Source organism: Nyctibius grandis, chromosome 4 (assembly GCF_013368605.1).
Source record: "Nyctibius grandis isolate bNycGra1 chromosome 4, bNycGra1.pri, whole genome shotgun sequence".
In the NCBI taxonomy this organism is placed as follows: domain Eukaryota; kingdom Metazoa; phylum Chordata; class Aves; order Nyctibiiformes; family Nyctibiidae; genus Nyctibius; species Nyctibius grandis.
This window is the reverse complement of record NC_090661.1, coordinates 13412464-13432721: the sequence shown is the minus strand read 5'-3', so window position 1 is coordinate 13432721 and position 20258 is coordinate 13412464. Positions and strand designations below refer to the sequence as shown.

Below are 20258 nucleotides of genomic sequence, written 5' to 3'. Positions count from 1 at the left end.
TTTAGATTAATTGAGGTTATAAAAACATGCTATGTGGTAGTTTAGATTACCAGCTTTTAAGAGCATGGTACTGTCTATTTATAAATATTGTCTAGTAGATTTTAGGTGCTAACAGAACACAGGCATTGATAGATAGTTTATAGGATGGAAATACCAGTGAATGCCAATTTTCTCTTGCATTTTTTTCGTTAGTTCTTTGTTTTCATTTCTGGTACCTCTGGGTTTCCTCTGAGACATGACCACGTCAAAGTTTACCAAAGGGCTTTAATAAAGGGACTGGTATTGCAGGGGTTGTTTCAATCTTCCTCTTTCTTCCCTGCCCTCCTTCACAGTTGCCTCTCAAAAATTCCCTTTTCTTCTTAGCAAGTATTCAAGGACATCTCCATCGTTTTTTTTTTTTTTTTTCTACCTGATTTTTGGGAAAAGCTGTAGAAAACGCTAACTGTAGCAATAAAGCCTTTGGTTTTGGCACAGCCCGCTCAGCTTCTTTGCCTCTTTTGACCCTGTCCTTAAACTGGGAAACTATAGACGTGAATGGTTTGTTTTATTGCACAGTGAACCATCCTTCTAGTAAGTGGGTAGAAAGGAGTCAGTGAGGCAAAGAAAGTGAGAACATAGGGAGAGATCCACCTCGAGTATCACAATTACATAAGCTTGGCAGTGTTTTCAGACATTAGGTAGGTGTTGGTAAAGCTGCCTTTTGAACTATGACTTACAAAGATAAACTTATATCCCATTACATAGAAAAAAATATGTATGTGTGCTTGTATTTAATACCATTTTACACATGCATATATAGCTACAAAGATGCCTGCACATGCACAAATATTAAATAGTTAATGCTGCATTTGCCATGAACCGTCTACAATATTCTAATGCAGCGGAGGTTATTTTTTTTTTTCTCTCTGTCTGGCTACATCTTCCATTCCCTTAAATGGGGTCACCAGTGGAACCATTCATAGTGCTTAATAACCCATTCTACCAGTGATGCACTCTTCAGAATACTGAAATTGATTTTTCTTCTCTAGAAGTGTGACCTGCTGATGTAGCCTTTGTCCTAATGCCTAATAATACGTGATGTTCCCGACAGCACGGGGTGTGAGCGCAGATGTTCTGCAGGCATCAGAAAAAAGCAGCCTCGGTGCGATGCCTAATGCTGTCAAAGGCCCTTCATTTGCTGCAGATCAATGTCTGCTTTGAAGTAGAATAGTTAAGTTGTTTTGTTCCTTTTGAAATGGATTCTCAAAATTAGGACTGTATTGTCCAAAGCTTAGTAAGGGGCTAGATAGATATGCATGAGGTATGAGCATTTTATTAAATTCATGGATACTTAACACTTTTGAAATTCAGAGCATTAAGGTAAGAACCTTACTTTAGGCAGCCACTTTAATGATGACGGTTAATATGGTTAAAGCTGTTAAAAATACCACGGTGGATCTGAGCAGCTACCTGCCTGTTCTAGAGCACCTCTGCTGTAGTGCTTATCCTGAGATAACTTTTAAGAAAAACGCTATTCTGTTCACTGCCATATTATACCCGCAACATAGGAGATTATACTGTTCATTCTGCATCACTCAGAGCTCCTGTTTGAAGTTGTCATCATACCAAGATGAGAGGAACATTTCTGTGGACTTTATTTAATCCTTCAAGGCTAGATGGACAGATTGTTTATTTGTTGTTAGTTGTACGGTAAATAAATCAGAATTTATGGGGTTGGTGCAGAAATTGCCAGATTAAGGGTCTGTGTGATGCAGATGAGTCAGTAATTCCTTGTGATCTTGAACTCTGTGAATTTAATACTTCTGCAGTGTCGGACTGCGTCTTGTTAGGTAGTTGCACAGCCTGTGCTGTTCCTGTTCCTGAGGGTATGCACCGCTCTCTTTTTCTACTTACGCTTCCTATCGCAGCGGCAGTGACAGCAAGTATGGCAAAGTACAGTTAAGCGTGCTAAATGTATAATCCAGTTGTCTTTTAATGCAAGTTGACAGCTGCTGCCAGAGCGGGTTGAAATGGTATTCGTGGAGACTTCTGCTACAGATCACCGTCTGAAAAAATCCCAGTCCCTACAGCTCTTTCTTACAGCATTTATTCAGCTCTGTTTTTTGTGAGGAGCACCATATTCTTTTACTCAACTAGCCTTTTGTAACGCTTGCTAATTCTCCACAGTGTTGCTTGCTTATTAACAAAAATTTCAGAACAGCAACAGTATACAGGCTTATGTTATTTACTATATCTGTACCTGATAATATTACCGTTTTTATTGGTGCAAAAGTGCATTTTTATGTAGCTGATTTAGTAATATATACCTGCACTAAGTCTTAATGAAGAGCTGAAGTACGTTTGCAATCTGATGTTTTACCTTGCTGTCCTGAAGAAAAAAATGAAGTTAGCTTGTGATAAGAACACCCTTCACCCCACCCCACCCCATGCTGCATTTTTGTTTTTCTGTCTTCAGAGGCAATTTGCAGCCATAAGGAGGTAAATAGTTTCTTTCTGGCTGTCATCAGAAGCCACAGAATCACAGCATGGCTGAGGCTGGAAGACACCTCTGGGAACTGTCTAGTCCCACACCCCTGCTCAGAGCAGGTTGCCCAGGACTGTGCCCAGTTGGGGCTTGAGCATCTCAGAGGATGGAGGTTCCAGGGAACATGTATTATTTTCTTTATAGTTTCACTCTGATGTTTTAACTGTATAGCAATTTATTAACTCAGTAGGATTATTTAGGCTGGTTAACCCGCTGCTCTTCCTGTTGTAGACACTGCTAGATCTCCTTGTGAACTTTGCAGGTTTCTGAAACTTTGAAGCACCATTTCATAATAATAGTCTTGTTTATTAGGGGACATGGCATTATCTGGGACTCGGGCTTCTCTGTTTCTGGACCAGTTTTGTATCCTTGTGAAAGCTGCATCTGTTTTCTTTGTCGGTCCTCCCCAATGAATTTCTTTTCTGTTTAGTTTTCGGTGTTTCTGGTGCATGGATGGGTGTGCTTTGCGGGTGAGGAAGGCAACAGTGAAATCCTGATCACCTCTTGGAGATTCTCTAATGCAGTGTGTGGGAAGTCAGATGTTTGCCTTGGAGGCTAGTTTAGTCTTGTTTAAGTCTAGAAATACTACTGAATGTGAACCTCTGATCTTTAATTCTTACAAAGATGCTTTTTGTGAGTGAGCAATTCTCTTTTCAGTAACTTCTTGACACAAAGACAAATAATGTTTTTGCTGTTGTCTGACAGGGATTGATGGCCCAGCTGCTTTTCAAGATGATGTTCAGAAAGGAAGTCAAGTGCAGATTCTCACTGTTGGACAGTCTAGCCACGATGAAGATGATGGAGAGAAAACGTCTAGTGGCCAACAACAGCAAAGCAAGCAAGATCTTAGAACAGCAATGCAGAAAAAAGGTAAGTAGCCAAAGCTGCCTTCATGTTCTCATTGCTTGCTTCACGTTGACTCCTTTTCCTATTCTCATTCTCAGCCTTAGCCTAAGCAGAGATTGTTACTCTGTGTTTCTTCTCCTCAGAGCCTATTAGGCTCTGTTCTGTTACCTCCAAAAAAAATAATGTTCTCTGTCATCCCAAGGTATAAGAGCTCTCCAGGCTCTCAGGGATGTGGCTTTCCCATCTGCAGTGCAGTGCCACTCTTCAGGTACCAGGCAGATGCTAATGCTCATATCCATCTGTTCACATTTTTATATTATACAACTCTGAAATCACTTACTTGAGGGTTAAAAAAAGAGTATGGAATAACAACATTCAAACTAGAATATTAATTTTAGTTGTGTTATCAGTTAAACGTTGTTTTCACAAGGGGTGTTTATGCTTGCAGAGGTGAAAATTACAGCACTGTGTGTTTTGCAGCATTTCCCATGCATAGTGCTCAAATGTTCTGGAATATTTTTTTTCAAGAGGCATGCATGATTTGGGAGATTGTGTACGTACACATTCATGCATCTGTCTCTTCCTTCCTGCACTGTTGTTATCTCTCATTAGAAGTTAACTGTAGGAAGGAAAAAAAAAATCCTAAAATCCTCACAAAGCTTTTTCTGAAGGCATTTGCTTTGGAGTTGTTCTTCTTCAGTATACAGCTTTTGAAGCAAAGATGGCTCAAGCCAAGAATGCTCTGATGCTTTAAGAATAAACTCTTTGTGTATAAAGAGCAAAATGTAAGTGCAAACTTGACTCATCTAGAATAGACTATTCATACCTAAATGCCTGCCTCTTGTCTGCAGGGCAGTTCTCACTAAGATTCATTTTTTTCTGGGATGTTACTCTGCAGATGTGAACAACTTCAACTGAAATGGGCAGATTTTCTCCAAGTGTGGTATTTCCTGGGCATTTGAGTCAGAGGGATGCTGGCATGACTAACAAGTTCTGATCTGTGCGGTGATTGTGTTGCCTTAGACCATGGCTCAGAATATTTAATCGTCAGGCACACTACTTGCTAAAGCTGATTGACTTAAAAGCTATCAACAGACTTCTCAAATTAGGTCAGAGCACTCAGATTTTTACTCTAGGGAACATTTCTATTTTTGATGTTTTTTTCAAGGTTAAGATATATTTTTAGTCTCCCCAATCTTTTTGTTTATTTTTTAATAGAAGCAGTGGGTGGTTTTTTTTTTTGTTTTGATTTGTTTTTGTTTTGCTTAGTTGCTTCATATTCTTAAATATATGATATGACCTTTTTTTATGCAGGTCTGAGTATACTCCTGATACTGATCAGAACAGACACCGCTAAGAGTGGACCACTAGTATGCTTCAAGTCTGGGGCGGGGGGTGGTTAATGGGAATGCTGAGGTTTACTTATTAACAACAGAGCTATGCTCTGTGAGACACAAAGAAAGGTATTAATACAAGACTGCAACTAGCAGCATCTCCATCAAATATTCTTACTATGCGTGTATGGTTTGCCATTTGCTATCAGCAGAGGAGGCTTGTTAGAAACTTTTGAGTATCCCAGTGTTCTTAGGAAACTTTATGTATAGCTAAGGCTTTTTGTGTGGATTCCCACTGCTGCTTCGCTGCTTGTGGCATGTCCTTACTGGCATGTCCCCATTGATTTGAAAAGCGTTTAGAATTGCTGTCTCCCATCAGTCCTTCTCTCGCACAGAACAGAGAGAGCACAGAGATAAATGCTCACGGGCCTAATGGGAAAGGCTGAGTCCCGTCAGATTTGTGTAGCCCTGTTTTGTGCCCATTCTGCTCTTTGATACTAACTTTGTGGAGAGAAGCCCCTCCCAGCATGTGTCTCCGCTTCCCCTGCGAGTGGAGTTCTGTTACAAGATAAGAGGTTATAGGCTACCTGAGTGTGAAAAGAATACGCCGTTTGCAAGAAAATGCCAAATGTTTTATTTGATTTCTCCATCTGTTGGAAATTGCCATACTAGAATAATTTTCTTCCTGCAGGAAATATTTGTCCTTTTGATTTCAGAAATCTTAATATGTAGAGTTCCTCTCTGGCAAATGAGTCACTAGGACAGAGACAGACTTCCATAAGTTTTGACACTGAATAACTAACATTTAGTCTTCACATATATGGGTTTCCTATATGTCTCTGTAAAGACTTGGAATGAGCAGTTTGGTCTTGGTTCTTCTTTGCCACCTGAAGTTACAACTGTTTTGAGATTTAGGGAAGGAATAGATTTGATTTCTGGGTTCAAAAACAAAACAGGAGCGCTCTGAAGCATTCTTCCCAACGGGTCATGAGTGCAGACTTTTCTAAGGCTGGCACAGAATTTCTGCCACCAAAATATTGGTGGTGAAATAGTGAGCATGAATGTAGAAATAAACTGATTCTGTCTGTGCGTATGCAAGTATGGCTTTATTGCAGAGCTGCCAGCTGAGGAGATGGGCTGTCTCTGTTACCCATGCATAGCTGGCTAGAAGGTGGTTGTCATTATTAAGAAATAATGCTCGTGATTCGTGAGTGTGTGATTAATAATGAGTAAGTTCTACAGGCTTTGAAAATATCTGTTGACCTGTGAACTCAGGCCTCCCTTGCATAACCAGATCCTACTGAAACTTTTTGCTGTCGTGCTGTGTGGTGTGTGTCCACATTGGGGGAACTGAAGAAGTGGATAACGAGACCATTCATGGTGCAGCTGAATGAAATACAAGCATTGCATATGCTTCTATTATACTGTTAAACACTCATTCTTACTGCTCTGGTGTTGTTTCATTATCCAGTGTGCATTTGGTGTCAAAAGCTATTTTAAAGGGATATACGTTGAAGTTATTGGAAGCAGCAATAACGTAACAAGTATTTAAGTGCCTTTTTGGTGTCTTTTCTTTTTCTCATTCCATTCCAAAATTTGAACTGAAGAAAACCATTACTGATACTATTTCTAATGTGTATATTTCTGCACATTAGTTTGGTTCAGTCTCTGCTTGTTGCAGACCAAGCTCATATTCCAAAAGACTAAGCTACATGAAAGTCTCTATGCGTATCCCTCAAAGTCCCAGAAGAACAGTTTAGAGACCCTGAGAAGGGTGATGAGGATGCACTGGGCACAGGGATTTAGGTAGAATTTAGACCATCTGAATATGAGTTTGAATACTTTTTTCAATGTTATTGAACAAGTATTTGTGTAGAATCTGTCTATATCACTTGTGTTGATCAGTTTTATTTTTTTTATGTGTTAGAACTCAAAAGTAGGCCAAAACCTACCATGCAGAGAACGTTGTGCACAGAAGGGTTTGTGGCACAACCATTCAGCATGTATGATGTTTTCTGAAGCTTCAGCTCTGTGATCTGGGGCTTTTTGACTTTATTCGAAGTACTAAAAAAGAAGCTGACAGCAGATATAAGCAGGTAGAAGTTGAATTTGGTTGTGCAGAAAGATAAAATGTCCAAAACTGAGAATTCTGGCAGCAGCATTATGGCCCCATCCAGTAAGCCTCTAGCCTGTGCAGAGTCCTGTTGGCAAGTCAGGCTTGTTCACTCAATTAAGGGTTTGCAGAATCAAGCCCGTGGATTTTTTCCTTTCCCAGATCCCCATGCAAATACATCCTGGTCCTCTTCCACCTCCCAATCCAGTCTTGTCGCCCTGGATCATGTTCCTGGTAAGTACAGAAGGAAAAAGTTAATTATGCCCATGCTGCTTGGCTCTGGAGATCCTTGCATTTCATTTATCCGTCTGCATTGGACTTACCAATAGTGGAAATTCTGGACCAAGTGTTTTCTTTTATTTTTTTTTTAGGAAAAAAATATTGCATAATTAGCCTCTAATATGTGGAAGAGTTTGAACCTGAGTACAGGGTGCTTCATCTGCATGATACTCCTTGAAAAACTAGGCCTGGCAAATGTCCTACTGATGATGCTTTCTGCTGCTAAGTTCTATTTGATGTTCAAAGTTGTGTTTCCCTTTGAAATGTGTGAGGTTTTGAATTCTTGTAAAGTCAAATTTTTTAAGTGCTGTAAAGCAGTTCCTTTGTCCTGGGCTGATACTGTTTCTTACATGAAATAAATATGCATGAGAACATTTCCTTGATGTGAATGTTTCTTCTCAGTCTAAGATCTGCTCTTCATCAGATCACATAGGAACAGTTAAAAGTGTGCTGTAGAAGGGCTTGTGTTTTAATTGATAAGGTTTCCAAATGGCTGTGATAGGTTGTCCATGCAACTCCAATTTCAGGTTTGAGATTTTGTTTTGTGTTTGAAGTACTTGATTGGATTAAGAAGATCTGAATTTAATTCCTAACTGGATGTTGCTCCTGTATCACTTGGTAACTCAGTCCTCTCTGTGGAATGGAAACCATGATATTTCCTTTCTCATTTGCTGAAAAGTTTTGGCTTCTCAGGGCAGGTACTGTCTCACCCACATATTTGTACACTGCCTCACACAGTGAACCCCCCTCACACACACACCCTCTCTCACCTGTGAGCCTAAGGGTGCAAAAGTATAATAAGTGATACTTTATGGCAAGTATGGACAGCTTCAATGTATTAGTATTTCATATAAATGCACGGCTTTCTCCTCAGGCATTTCAAGCAGCATGAATTTTGATGAGGAAGAGGATGAGGAAGATGAAGACAGCTCCAGTTCTTCACAGTTAAACAGTAACACCCGGCCTGGTTCTGCCACGAGCAAGAAATCCAATAAGGTAAGGGGTGAGTGCCGAAGAAGGAGCATGCAGGCTGCCATGTACTGCGTGATTTCAGCGTGCAGTCAGGGTAGGCCTGGCTTTCTTGTTTTGTTTTTAATGTCCACCAGAGTATCTCCAAGGTGATTTACTGTGATAGCTCTCAGGGTTCACAGGAGCAAGCAATGAAAATAATGACTTGGAGAAAAGAATAGCAAATATTGTCTGAATTTGAATGAAGAGAAAGGTAAACAGTAAATATTTACCTTTCTGCCTCTTGAAGGTGCTCAGAAAGATCTTTTGTTTCTATTGCCTTTTTCTGAGCATTTTCCCACCCTGTTCTTGCTGCTACCATCCGAACATAAAATAAGACTTTGGCTTGTTCAAATGCTCTAAATCACAAGCTCTTGCTAAACCGGTTGTTAGTGCCCCACTCTTTTATATACTGCACTGACTTCTCATCTCTGTTATATCTCTATCTAGCTTTATCTATCTGTCCCCATCCCATTTCTTCCTTTCATCAAAGACCATCACTGTCCTTGGGTATGGCCTTTCTGAAAAAAAGAAGTGTGGTGAGATGGGAAAGTGTGAGCCAGGGTTTGCTTTGTAACATTACAGCACTCTGCCTGCGCAGCCATCCTGTTCTGCTTTGCCAGGTGTGTCTGCATGCTGAGCATTAGCGGCGCAGAGAACTGCTCCTGGCGCCTTTGGTAGCCAAGAACTTGACTGATTATATGGGGAGAGATCCTTAGCTTGATAAGCTGCCTTCAAGACTGCTGAGGAATCGGAACAGGGAACGCAATATGTCCCTTGTATTTATTTTTTTAAAGTGCAGCTTCCATCAAATGTAATTCCTTTGTACTTATAACCTTGTAAATCAAAGTTGAGGAAACCTGAGTTTTGCTTACTGTTTTAGGAAGCGGCCTCAGCCCCCAGTCCTTCCACAAATGAGCCTCTCATAGATGTCGACGACCTCGAGGAATTTGCCGTAAGACCTGCTCCACAGGGTGTCACCATCAAATGCAGAATCACAAGAGACAAGAAGGGAATGGACCGAGGGATGTACCCTACTTATTACCTCCACTTGGAAAGGGAGCATGGTAAAAAGGTCATAAAATAACTTGAATGACATACCAGTTGCATCTGAATATAAAAAAAATTATTAAAAGTCTGAAGAAGTCTTATCAAGAAAATATAATCTTTTCTTTTAAATATATTTTCACTTTCACTGAGATCTGTCCTACAGTCTTCCAAAAGCAAAACAATAGTATCACTTTGTTCTGCTGCCTTTCTTCACATGTCTAATCTTTGGCCTTAAATAATCCATGCATGGCACCTTTATGTGACAGTCAGCAGTTGGGGCTCTCTGCATTCTGTAGCCTGAAAAGCATCTATTTTCAATTCAACTGGAAGAGCCAGAGCAACTTAAAATGAAACCTTTAACAAAATAGATTGAATTTAATTATGAAAACCATAAATAATGGACTGAGTGGTTGAGAAGTCACTTTCCCTTTCCAGATTCTTATCTGGTTTTGCTAAATCCCGGGAGACCTTCTGTTACTTTTCTAATGATGCTGGAAGACAGAAAAATTGCCTATGGTTTCCTTATATCAAAGCAGGAAGTGGTGTGTGCTAACCCCTTTGGCATTCTAGAATATGTTTTTTTGCACTGCTTAGGTGTTTCTGTTAGCTGGAAGGAAACGAAAGAAGAGTAAAACCTCTAATTACCTCATCTCCATAGACCCAACTGACCTGTCTCGGGGTGGAGAGAGTTTTATTGGAAAACTGAGGTAAACACTGATACATCTAAGAATTTTTTTGTATATAATTTGAAGTTCACTTTAAATTAAGAAGTGTGTAAGCCACTATGACTTCTTAATTAGAGGCTTGACTACATCGTGTGATAATGGTCTTAAAGTTCACCAGTAGCCAAGGCATGTTTTCAAAATGTCTCAAGTACTTACAAGATCACTTTTTATTAAAAGTCAGCAGGACTGAAGCTCTTAAATGCTTAAAAGCCAGATTCTCAAGGGTATATGAGCACACTTAATGGGATTTTCAGAAGTGCATGAGTAGATTGTGTCTATCCCCTGTTGATGTAAATACCTTGGAATGGAAGTTCTGTCTGTTAGACAAACTGAAAATCTCCTTGGTTTTGCCCATTTCTTAAGGTCCTAATTAATTATTTACAAGTAGCGGAATTCATTGAGAACCCCTTGTTTCTTTTCTGTCTGTCACCCCATCATACATTAGTCTGTTGTTGATACGTGGAGCCTCTCCACGTTTAGAGCCTCTCCATGTTTAGATCATCTGTGTCTAAGGAAAGGGACTGTGCTGCTAATTGCCGTTTGCCTGTGTGGATCTCGGAACTCCATGTGCTATTTATTGCAGTGCAAACACAGAATGAGGATAATGTGGTTTTAGTATGTTCTAAGTTATATTTTGCGCTCCTTGGTGTGATTTCCATTTAAATAGGAAAGACTAATCTTATTTATAACTTTATGAAAATCACTCTCTGTATTCTAATAGAGTTAGTGGTCAGGTAAGAAAGCAGACAGTTTTCTAGAGAGTAAGCTTATTTTAAAAACCAACCAACCAAACAAAATAACCCCACCTCAATGTTTCCTTATTGCTTTCTTGAATTTACTAGTTTGCAAGATGTCATGAGAAGTCTCCAGTGTAATGATAAGGGACCTTTAATATACTCTGCTGTACTGTACCTTTACATTTTTGTTATGGCCTTTAATCCAGGAGTTGCCATTTAGTTGGCATTAGAATTAACAACTATTTGTACTCGATATTATCTGTCTTTCCTTTGGGACTACAATGCAGTAAAGGATAGATGTCTCAGGCAGCATTACTCTCAAATGGTGATTGGATATTCCATTTTTTTTGATAGATCAAATCTTATGGGAACTAAGTTTACAGTTTATGACAATGGAGTAAATCCAATGAAAACAACGTCAAGCCTGGAGGCGAGTATCCTGCGTCAGGAGCTAGCTGCTATTTGTTATGTAAGTACTGCTCACAGGCAAAATATGCAAGAAAGGGCAGTTCAGTTTCTGAAATAGCACACTGAATTTTGTTCTCACTTATGATTATGTAAATCAGTATTCATACTACAGTGTAATCAAACAGCTGATCTTCCCTAGAGAAACCAGAAAATTCAGTGGAAAGCAGAGGTGAAAAATGTTGTGCACAAAACCAGGTTGCCCAGTTCTCACTTTTGGTCAGAAGGTGTTGGAGCTTTTACATAACCCTCTGGAAGGGGTAGGATGCTTCACAGCTTGTGGGCACCATCCAAGGGAGCCTCCTGAACTGGAAAGAGTTGTGCACATGGAATTACTGCACTACAGTATGATCATTTGTAATGGCCTTTTGGAGGAGGCCTCTCTGATCCAAAACACAGGTAGCTGGACAGCTAGGTCTGCAGCAGTGGCTGAGAGATGGGGATAAGAACTCTAAAACTCTGTTTTACCAGGAAAAAAGCCAAGCCAATCCCCCCAAAAATCCAACAATGAATTGAATGAGAGAAACCAGTGTCTTACAGGACAGTAAATAGCATTTGTCAGGGGCAATGCAGACAATCAAGGCTTGAAACACAGTTGCTGTTGTTTCGTGACTACTGATGACTAACTGTTTTGGTGAGAGTGTTCTTTCTGTCCAGAAAACTCTGGGCTCAAGAAACTCTTCCGGTCAAAATTGGTACATACACTGCTCCAGAAAGTTTTCTGTTTTCACAAATCAATAACTTTGAAGAAAAATACCCAAAACCGCTTTTCTGAAAAGTTGCTGCCCAGCTCTAATCAAGGATGCCTGGAGCTCTGTCAGAATAAGATCCAGCCATCCCAGCATATATCCTGTGCACACACAGAATGTGTTCCTGGAAGGCTGGCTTCAGGATGCAGGGAGCAATGTGTCTGGAAGCTTTTGGCACATGAAAAGGAAAGCAGAGAACCACCCTTTCTATGCAAAGTGCTAAGAGCACTGAGGGATGGCAGTATTAACTGCTAATGTGTTTTTTTCCTGCTGCTTAGGATGCAGTTTTTTCTGTGAACATAGTATAAATGGTGTGTTTGTTCACGTGTGCTATTATTCAGGCACATGGCCTACGGTTGCAGACAGACAGACAGACACACAAACACACACACACACACACACACACAGACATATCCCTGCATTCCTGTTGGATTTGAAACTCTCTGAGAATTTCATGAAATGCAGCTAACAGGATTTAACAAGAGAGTCCAGGATTTGATGTCAGTTTAGAGTTCGACTGAAGTTTCATTAGGAACCTAGGAGAACTTACATGTTTAACAAAGGTAATTTTACTGGTTTATATAGGAGGGCATTCCCTGTAGCCAAGCAACTATTCTTCTGGTGCAAACTGGAAATACAAGGAGAAAACAAAAAACAGTATTTAAAAAAGTTATATATTGAAAAATTTAGGCATTGCTTGTATAAGTCAACAACAATGGCATTTAGGCATTTGTATAAGTCAACAACAAGCTCAGTTGCAGTCAGCAGAGGTAATTGGAAGTGTGAGTGTTGGAAAGAACATAACCATGGCCGCTGTTTGGAGAATGTGGCTAAGATAAGCTGCTTATACATACCTATTTTGAGATCATCGGTTTAAAACTTGGACATTTGTATAAGAAAATGACTCGTTCCATTGATATTTTGATACTCATGGAGAAAGGCAGCAGGCTTGCAGGTGTGCTATGGCCAGAGGACAAAAAGAAATCAGAATGATATTTCATTAGTAACCAGGTTTGCTGAAGTGAGATGATTGTTCCTGGCTGGAGCAGAACCACAGCAAAGAATGCCAGAAAGAGCACTCCTGAAACACCCTTGTCCTAAAGTAACCTTTTAACTCCTGCCTTGCGATTTTTCCTGCAGCAAAAGCTACAATAAGCAATACTTAGGAAGCACCACTATGCCTATCAACAGTCTCTCAGCTCATCCGATCAAGTACCCATCTGGAGAGCAAGCTGTACCCGCTTCCACCAACTTACTGAGCCTGACCTGCTGAATCACTTCAGCAAGTCTAGTTTATACAGGCAGAAGCTGATGATGCATCTGTTGTCAACGGTGGGATAAACATGTTGAGAACTCTCATTGTGGAGCTCACCTTAGGGCATGTTGCAAGCAACAGGAATAAAGTTAGTGGAAGGACTGAGTTTTATCAGGTGCTGTTAACCATTTTTACTCTCCCTGCTGATGGCAGGTTAGCACATTAATAAACCTGCAGCAGCACCTAATGGCTGATTTCAGAATCGCTTGGCAAATTTATTGAGAAGCAGGGAGGTGTAACTGTACCATTTGTACCAGGATTTTCTGTGCTGGATTCCTTTATATCCATATCTCAGACTCCGTTTTTGTCAGATTCTGCAGATAGAATCTGCAGCTGATTCTGGGAGCTCAGCTGATACTCTGAGGTGTGACTCAGGTTTTAGTAGAGCAGTAAAACCACGTGTTTCTACTCAAGCCTCGGTCACTTGCATTGTGCTCCAGCGTAGTGGGTTCTGTGGTTTGGGCTTTCTATGGGATGATAGCTTCTACAGGCTGTATTAAGGACGGGGCACAGCTGTGTGAATCAAGTCCAGAAAGGGAAGTGGCTGAAAGAAAACTGGGGTAATTAAATCATGAATCTCCTGGGAGCTGCTGGGATATACACCTTGCTGCTTTTACCGTAGCAGCTATTGCCACCAGAGCAAACTGCTTACATATTTTTATGAAAGCGTGTAAGATTTTAAAGGCAACCCTGGGGAGAGGCTCTGTGTTCTTTCAGTCCAGTTTATTGTGACACATGCTCACAGGAGCAGCTCACTGGTTGGGCTAAGGCAGGGAGTGCAGCTTCTAAGCAATACTGGGATTCAAGTCATTGGCGTGCTGGTTGAGTCAGTAGAGCTCTGCCAGCTAACAACGCTTATTTTGAGTTCCTATGTAAACCAAGGCTGTCAATGGCATTAAAATGGTATGGAATCAGAATTTGGCCTATGCTCCCCTAAGAACGTCACTTGTAATCTTGTATTTACATACACAAAATAGTGGGGGAGGGAAATAAAAGAGAAGCAGGGAATGACATAAGGGGAATTAATTTTATTTGGATGCAGGTAGATTGGAAAGGTCTGCTCTTAATTAAAGCTCCTCTTTTGTCCCTGGTATTTTCCTCATATATTCCATGTTTGTAGAATTTCAATTCTGTACCTTGATTTTAGCACAAGGGTAGCATTTGCCAATAAAACGCTTGATATAATTGGTGATTGATGTAATGTGCAACTAGAAACCATTCCCTTATTATTTGGCAGAAGTGTTGATTTTAGTGTTTCTAAGTAAATCCAACGAATATAGTCCTGTTTTTTCAGTGATGATACTGCTTGTTGGGAGGGAAGTGATTCAGCACTATTATTTGATTTTACCTTGCACAATGTCTTCAACCAGTCAGCATCTAAATTAATTGTATATAGCATAACTGCAGCTTGGTGAGAAGAAGAGCTTGTAAGGCATTACAGAGAAGACCAAAATTGTCACTAGTTAGTGGAAAATAAGCATAAGCATGAATCTTTTCTTAGAAATTGTCCCCTGCTATGCTGAGTCTCTCCTGCTTATAAAATCTGCTGGCAGGCATTTTAATTTGAGTCTCGCCATGATGCAGAACCAAGTATACGCTTCCAACTGAACTGATAGCATTGGTTTAATCTGCCAAAGGCCATGACATAAATGATTCAGAAAAGAGGTAGAATCTTCCCATTTATGTATATAGTTATGAAGATATATGAATATACCTGGATTGCTTCAAGAGTATTCAGTAAAATAACTTACTGGAATTTTTCTTGCATGCATGAAAATCTTCAATGAGTTGTATAAAATCTCCAGGTGGTTTGCTGAAACAACAAGTTATTTCAAAGGTCTGATGGATGACAAAACTTCTGCACAAGTAAATTTTAGGCAGGTATTTTCAGATGTTTCCAGTGAGTTGAGATGTGTGCATTTTTGCTTGTAAAAGTAGAGATGTTTTTAAAAGTTTAATGTTCCTTAAAATCAGGACACTTTTGTTGAATATATAAAAGCAGAGACCTCTGAATGTCCCAGTGGTAGAGCCACACCAGCTGGAGCCTGGGGGTGTCCACTTCTTGGCATCTTGTGGTACGTTGCTGGGAATAGTGCCAATAGGAATTTCCTTGCTGAGATTCCTTATTGTGTGTCCACAGCCCTTCGCTTGAGAAAGGTAGAGGAGAAAAAATGCATGTGACCAAAAAAAAAAAAAAGTTGCACAAAGCACAAGGAGGTGGACTTTCAGAGATGTCACTGTTTCATTTACAGGAGTTAATGCTAATCAGGTTTTACTGAGCAGATTGGAAAATATCACCCTTTTTCAAAAGTAGACAATGAGTTACTGAAATACTTGGCCCTAGTTGCTTCTGTGGGGAAAAAAAAAAAAAAGCCTCAGATAAAAATAAGACTTCAGGCCTATTTAGATTTTAGTGGTTGTGTTTTGAGAGAATAGTGTAATACTGGAACGGTTTCTCAAAGCCTCATCCAACCTGTCCTTGAACACTGCCAGGGAGGGGGCAGCCACAACTTCTATGGGCAACCTGTGCCAGTGTCTCACCACCCTGACAGTAAAGAATTTCTTCCTAATATCTAATCTAAATCTACCCTCTTTCAGTTTAAAACCATTCCCCCTCATCCTGTCACTACATACCCTTGTAGAAAGTCCTTCTCCCACTTTCCTGTAGGCCCCCTTCAGGTACTGGAAGGCTGCTAGAAGGTCTCTCTGGAGCCTTCTCTTCTAGAGGCTGAACAACCAAAATCATGTTTAATGGAAGAACTTGTATTTTCCACAGATTTGTTTTTGCTGCCCATGTTATTTCCTCACTTTCCCTGTCTTCATAGCTGAAAAATTTGCATTCATGCTAATGTGTTTGTTTTTTATGATGCTCATCTCTAAGCATAACATATCTGAAGACTTTGAAAACCACAGCACTGCTAACAGATGCTCTTATTGGCAGCTTCTTCTTATTTGCTTTTGTGCTGGCTCTGGAATAAATGGAGTTGGTCCCATATATTTAATTTTGTCTCTCATCAAAATGTGTGACTTCATCTTATGATTTTTAAATTACAACTGCTTTATTTTGGGATCTAGCAAGTAGCCAAGCAATCTGGTTAGTTCATATCCTTTTTTTAACAAAGGGATTTTTTTTTTTAAATTGTATTAAGGTTGCTGGCAACCAATGCTAAGAGTGTTTTTGGAAACCTCTCTGTTTCCATTTTTCCTGTTGTCGAAGCTTCTAAGACAAAGCTAGAATGTTTGGCAGTGCCACTGAAGGTAGGAGTTTCAAGATGTTTTTTGAGTTGACTAACAAATAAGTTCCCTGGGCTGCCACTGTGTCTCTCTGTTGAAGACATTAACTTTAAGAATATAGAACATGATGAACTCTTTTCTAAACATTTTTAGGAAACAAATGTCTTGGGGTTTAAAGGACCTCGTAAAATGAGTGTGATCATACCAGGAATGAATATGGACCACGAAAGAGTTTCCATTAGACCACGAAATGTAAGTTATACCATCAGTCAATAAAAATTACTTGAATTCTTTTTCAGTTAGCGTTGTTTTTTTTGCATTTCTGAAGGTTTAGCCGTTAAAAAAAAACAGTATTTGAACAATTGCAGAAAAATGGGATGCGTGACTAGTTCTGTGACTCACTAAAGCACTACAAATAATAATGTATTTTGATAACAAAAGGTACAACTAACCTTTTCCAAGCTGTGGCAAGGACTCAAATGCACATTTGCATTAAGATACTCAGAGTTCTCTGTTTCATTCGATGATACTGTTTTGAGGGTTCAGGGTGACAGTTTAGTCTTTGGGCTAGGATTTATGAACGGGGTTTTTTGTGTGAATTTATTTTTTGTCTTGTGAGAGTGTTAAACTAAAGTGTGTATCTGTGGTGTGTGTAGGAACATGAGACACTTCTTGCAAGATGGCAGAACAAAAATACAGAGAGTGTCATTGAGCTGCATAACAAAACACCAGTCTGGAATGATGACACCCAGTCCTATGTTTTAAATTTCCATGGTCGAGTCACACAGGCCTCAGTGAAAAACTTCCAAATTATTCATGATAATGATCGTAAGTATAACTCACTCTCTGTAATGTGTAGAAACAGTACTGCATACACAGCCTGACAGTGATTCTGCCCTTCCTGTTGTTACCTGAGTGAGTTTAATTTAGTTATGTGGGTCCAATTTAATGCTGCTCTGCCTTGTGGCCATGACATTGATGCAAGTTGGGTGTTTAAATGCTCATGCTTGAGACAGGTGATTCTGCTATGTGCTATCTTCATTTTCTCCCTTGGCTGCATGGCTTGTGAACTGAGCAACAACTCAGCATCGTTTCTGCTCTCAGAGCTGTGGTACTTCCAGACAGCAGAACCGTGGGGCAGTATCACTCCGCTCATGCACTTGTATCACATAATCCTTCCTTGGTTTTTTTTTGTTCGCTTTGGTCCCCATACACTGCCCAGCTGGAGATGGTGGCAGTCAGACTGGTCCCACTGCACAACCACTTTGCCATTACTACTCTTCGTAGCATTAGCCCTACAGAACACCTGAAAATGTCGGGACTGCTTCTCACACCATCACTAGGACCTTACCAATGTGCTGCTTTCTGCCAGCAATGTGTAGCCTCCTTTTTTCTCTGGCTTACGTACAGTTGTTGGAGCAGGGATAAAGACAAGTGCTTGAGTGGAGTGATACTGCCCCACTTTACACTCCCTTTAGGCAGGCGTGGTCACTAGGTGCTGGAGCGCACTGGGCTACACGACTGCCATGCTTAGACTGCAGAAAATATTGGAAACTGGTGAAAGTGGCTGTGCCAGTCTCCGAGAGTGACACTGAGTTTGACGCATTGGTGTATGCATTTGCTGCATTTTATAAGGTGAAACAATTACACCTGCTTCTGTGATGAAACATGCAAACTGTGAATGAGGCTGAGATTTCCTCTTGCTGAAAAAGAATACAAAAGGGAAAAAAAGTTGAGGAACGATTTCTGAATATGATATAACAGAGAGACATGATAAGGTCTAGATCACAATTATGCCTTCTCTTCCCCCGTTATCCTCACTTGTCCACTTGCCTGAAGTTAAGTAGGAATAGGATTAATTCGTTCTTGGTACATGTGAAACTTGGCACTAGGTGTATATAAAAGGCTTGAACATTTTATACAGAGCAATTTTCTCTTTGTGTTCGAAAACAACACTTTTTATCTGTGTAATTTTTTTTGAAGACAGCAACAAGTCTTGCAATCCTTTATCACTCACTCAAGCTATCCTTGCTTCTCCCTCTGATAGCAGCACACCCACTTGCATGAATAAGTGTTATGAAGTTTGATGAGTGAGCATGTTTTGTTTGTTGAGCTGGGCCAGAGAATGATGTTGAATGCACACATATTTAGTAAGGCCTGCAAACAAAAATAATGCTTTGTCACTTTTTATGACCTCTCTTGCAGCTGACTATATAGTGATGCAGTTTGGCCGTGTGGCTGAGGACGTGTTCACCATGGACTACAACTACCCAATGTGCGCGCTACAAGCCTTTGCTATTGCCCTTTCAAGTTTTGACAGCAAGCTGGCTTGTGAGTAAAGGGGCATGGGTGAGCATCCTCTCAAAGGAAGCAGTTTGCCATGATTCCCAGTTCCTGCTGGTGTCACTTATGGGCCATACTAAACAGGTCAGGGAAAATGCAGTTGTGGAGGACCACTCTATTGCTGAAGAGAAAGTAAAAGAAATCTTCTAAAAATTAAGGACATTCAGGAAATAATATTTTCCTTTTTTTTTTCTGTCATATTTTTCTGGAAGTGGCATCAAGTTGACGTAAATAGAAGTTCTGTCACATGTCCTTGATCATGTTATGGAGGTGTGCCATGATGTACTGTACCGTGGCTCTAGTAGCACCATTATAACAGTGTCTTTTTTTAAATCCAGAAAGGGCGTTGCACGCTCAAAAAATTTCTTTTTACATTTAAGAATTATTCTGAGGCTGCAATCATACCTCAAGGTTGCATTCCTACATCAACTAATCAGAGCTCCACATCATCCAATGTAAAAGAAAGATCACAAAAAAGATGCACTTTTTTGAATTTGCAAGGATCTCATGTAGTATAAAGCCAAGTCTGAGGGTTGAAAACCTATACTGGACTGAACTTGATGCATTGCTATTGTATATGTAGAAGGGCATGATGAATTTTAATTGCAGTAGGAGGAAATGGAGAAGTAGAAAGCACAAAATAATGTTGCACAAGTCACTTGAATTCTAAGCTGTCATTATGTTTTAACATCTACATGCTTTTTAATTTGTTTCAAATGAAAATGTATTTGGAGTACAGAAAAGGAAAAGGAAAATGTCTAGATGCCAAGAAAGCATAACTTATGTTGAATTTGGCATGTTGCGTGTTGGGAATTTATATCCTTGTATTGCTGTGGTAATTCAAACACATATTTTGTATGAAGTGATATAAACAGTTGGATAAAGGTTCTCTGCAGAGAATCTTGTTATTTTGAACAGGCTGTGTAAAGCTGAGGAAGGTAAATGGAAATATTTTATTAAATCTGTCTGGCCTTTTGCGATTTTACAATTTGTTGATTGCATTTTTTGAACTTTCAGCAATGACCACTTTTCATATTTATTTCCCATTGTAAGAATGCTTGAAATCGATTGAATCTGTGTATGTTGTTCTCTGATGTAAGCGTGCCAGCTACTGAGCTAAATCCTTCTAGGCAAATCTAGTGTATGCTGCATACAAATGAGACACTGGCAGGACATAGAATAGTTTAAAATAGTGTGGATTTTTTGTTTCTTTTTTTTCTGATTTATCTGAAATATATAAACAAATACCATTTCAAAACACAAGCAAAGAGCAAGCCATTCTCTTCTCTTCTGACCATCTCAAAAGCCAAGAGCTGCAACTGAAAGCACACTGTAAAACACCTCTAAAAATGAGTCTTGCTGCCATTGTTCTGTACAATGTTATCCTAAACAGCACACAAAGTAATAGAATTTATATGTAGTTCACCAGAATGGTATTGAAATGTGAGAGAAGTGAAGAAGAAGTTGCATTTTATACTGTGTGTATTCAGATCCTCCTTTTTATAGACTCTTGGATTGCACAACCTAAGATTATGT

General features: G+C 39.8%; 1 protein-coding gene across 4 annotated transcripts in view; it reads left to right on the top strand.

Moving 5' to 3' along the window:
* Positions 1-19710, top strand: part of TUB (TUB bipartite transcription factor) — a 75292-nt gene extending 55582 nt beyond the window's left edge. For 2 of the 4 annotated variants that reach the window (XM_068398655.1, XM_068398653.1), the window contains 9 exons: positions 3230-3394; positions 6980-7051; positions 7971-8092; positions 8988-9179; positions 9749-9861; positions 10971-11085; positions 16533-16631; positions 17036-17207; positions 18585-19710. In XM_068398655.1, the coding sequence (XP_068254756.1) occupies positions 3230-3394; positions 6980-7051; positions 7971-8092; positions 8988-9179; positions 9749-9861; positions 10971-11085; positions 16533-16631; positions 17036-17207; positions 18585-18718 (1184 nt within the window). In that variant the 3' untranslated portion in view covers positions 18719-19710. The remainder of the gene's footprint in view (positions 1-3229; positions 3395-6979; positions 7052-7970; positions 8093-8987; positions 9180-9748; positions 9862-10970; positions 11086-16532; positions 16632-17035; positions 17208-18584) is intronic. The other 2 variants (XM_068398656.1, XM_068398654.1) reach the window with 1 other exon arrangement.
* The last annotated feature ends 548 nt before the right edge of the window (positions 19711-20258 follow it).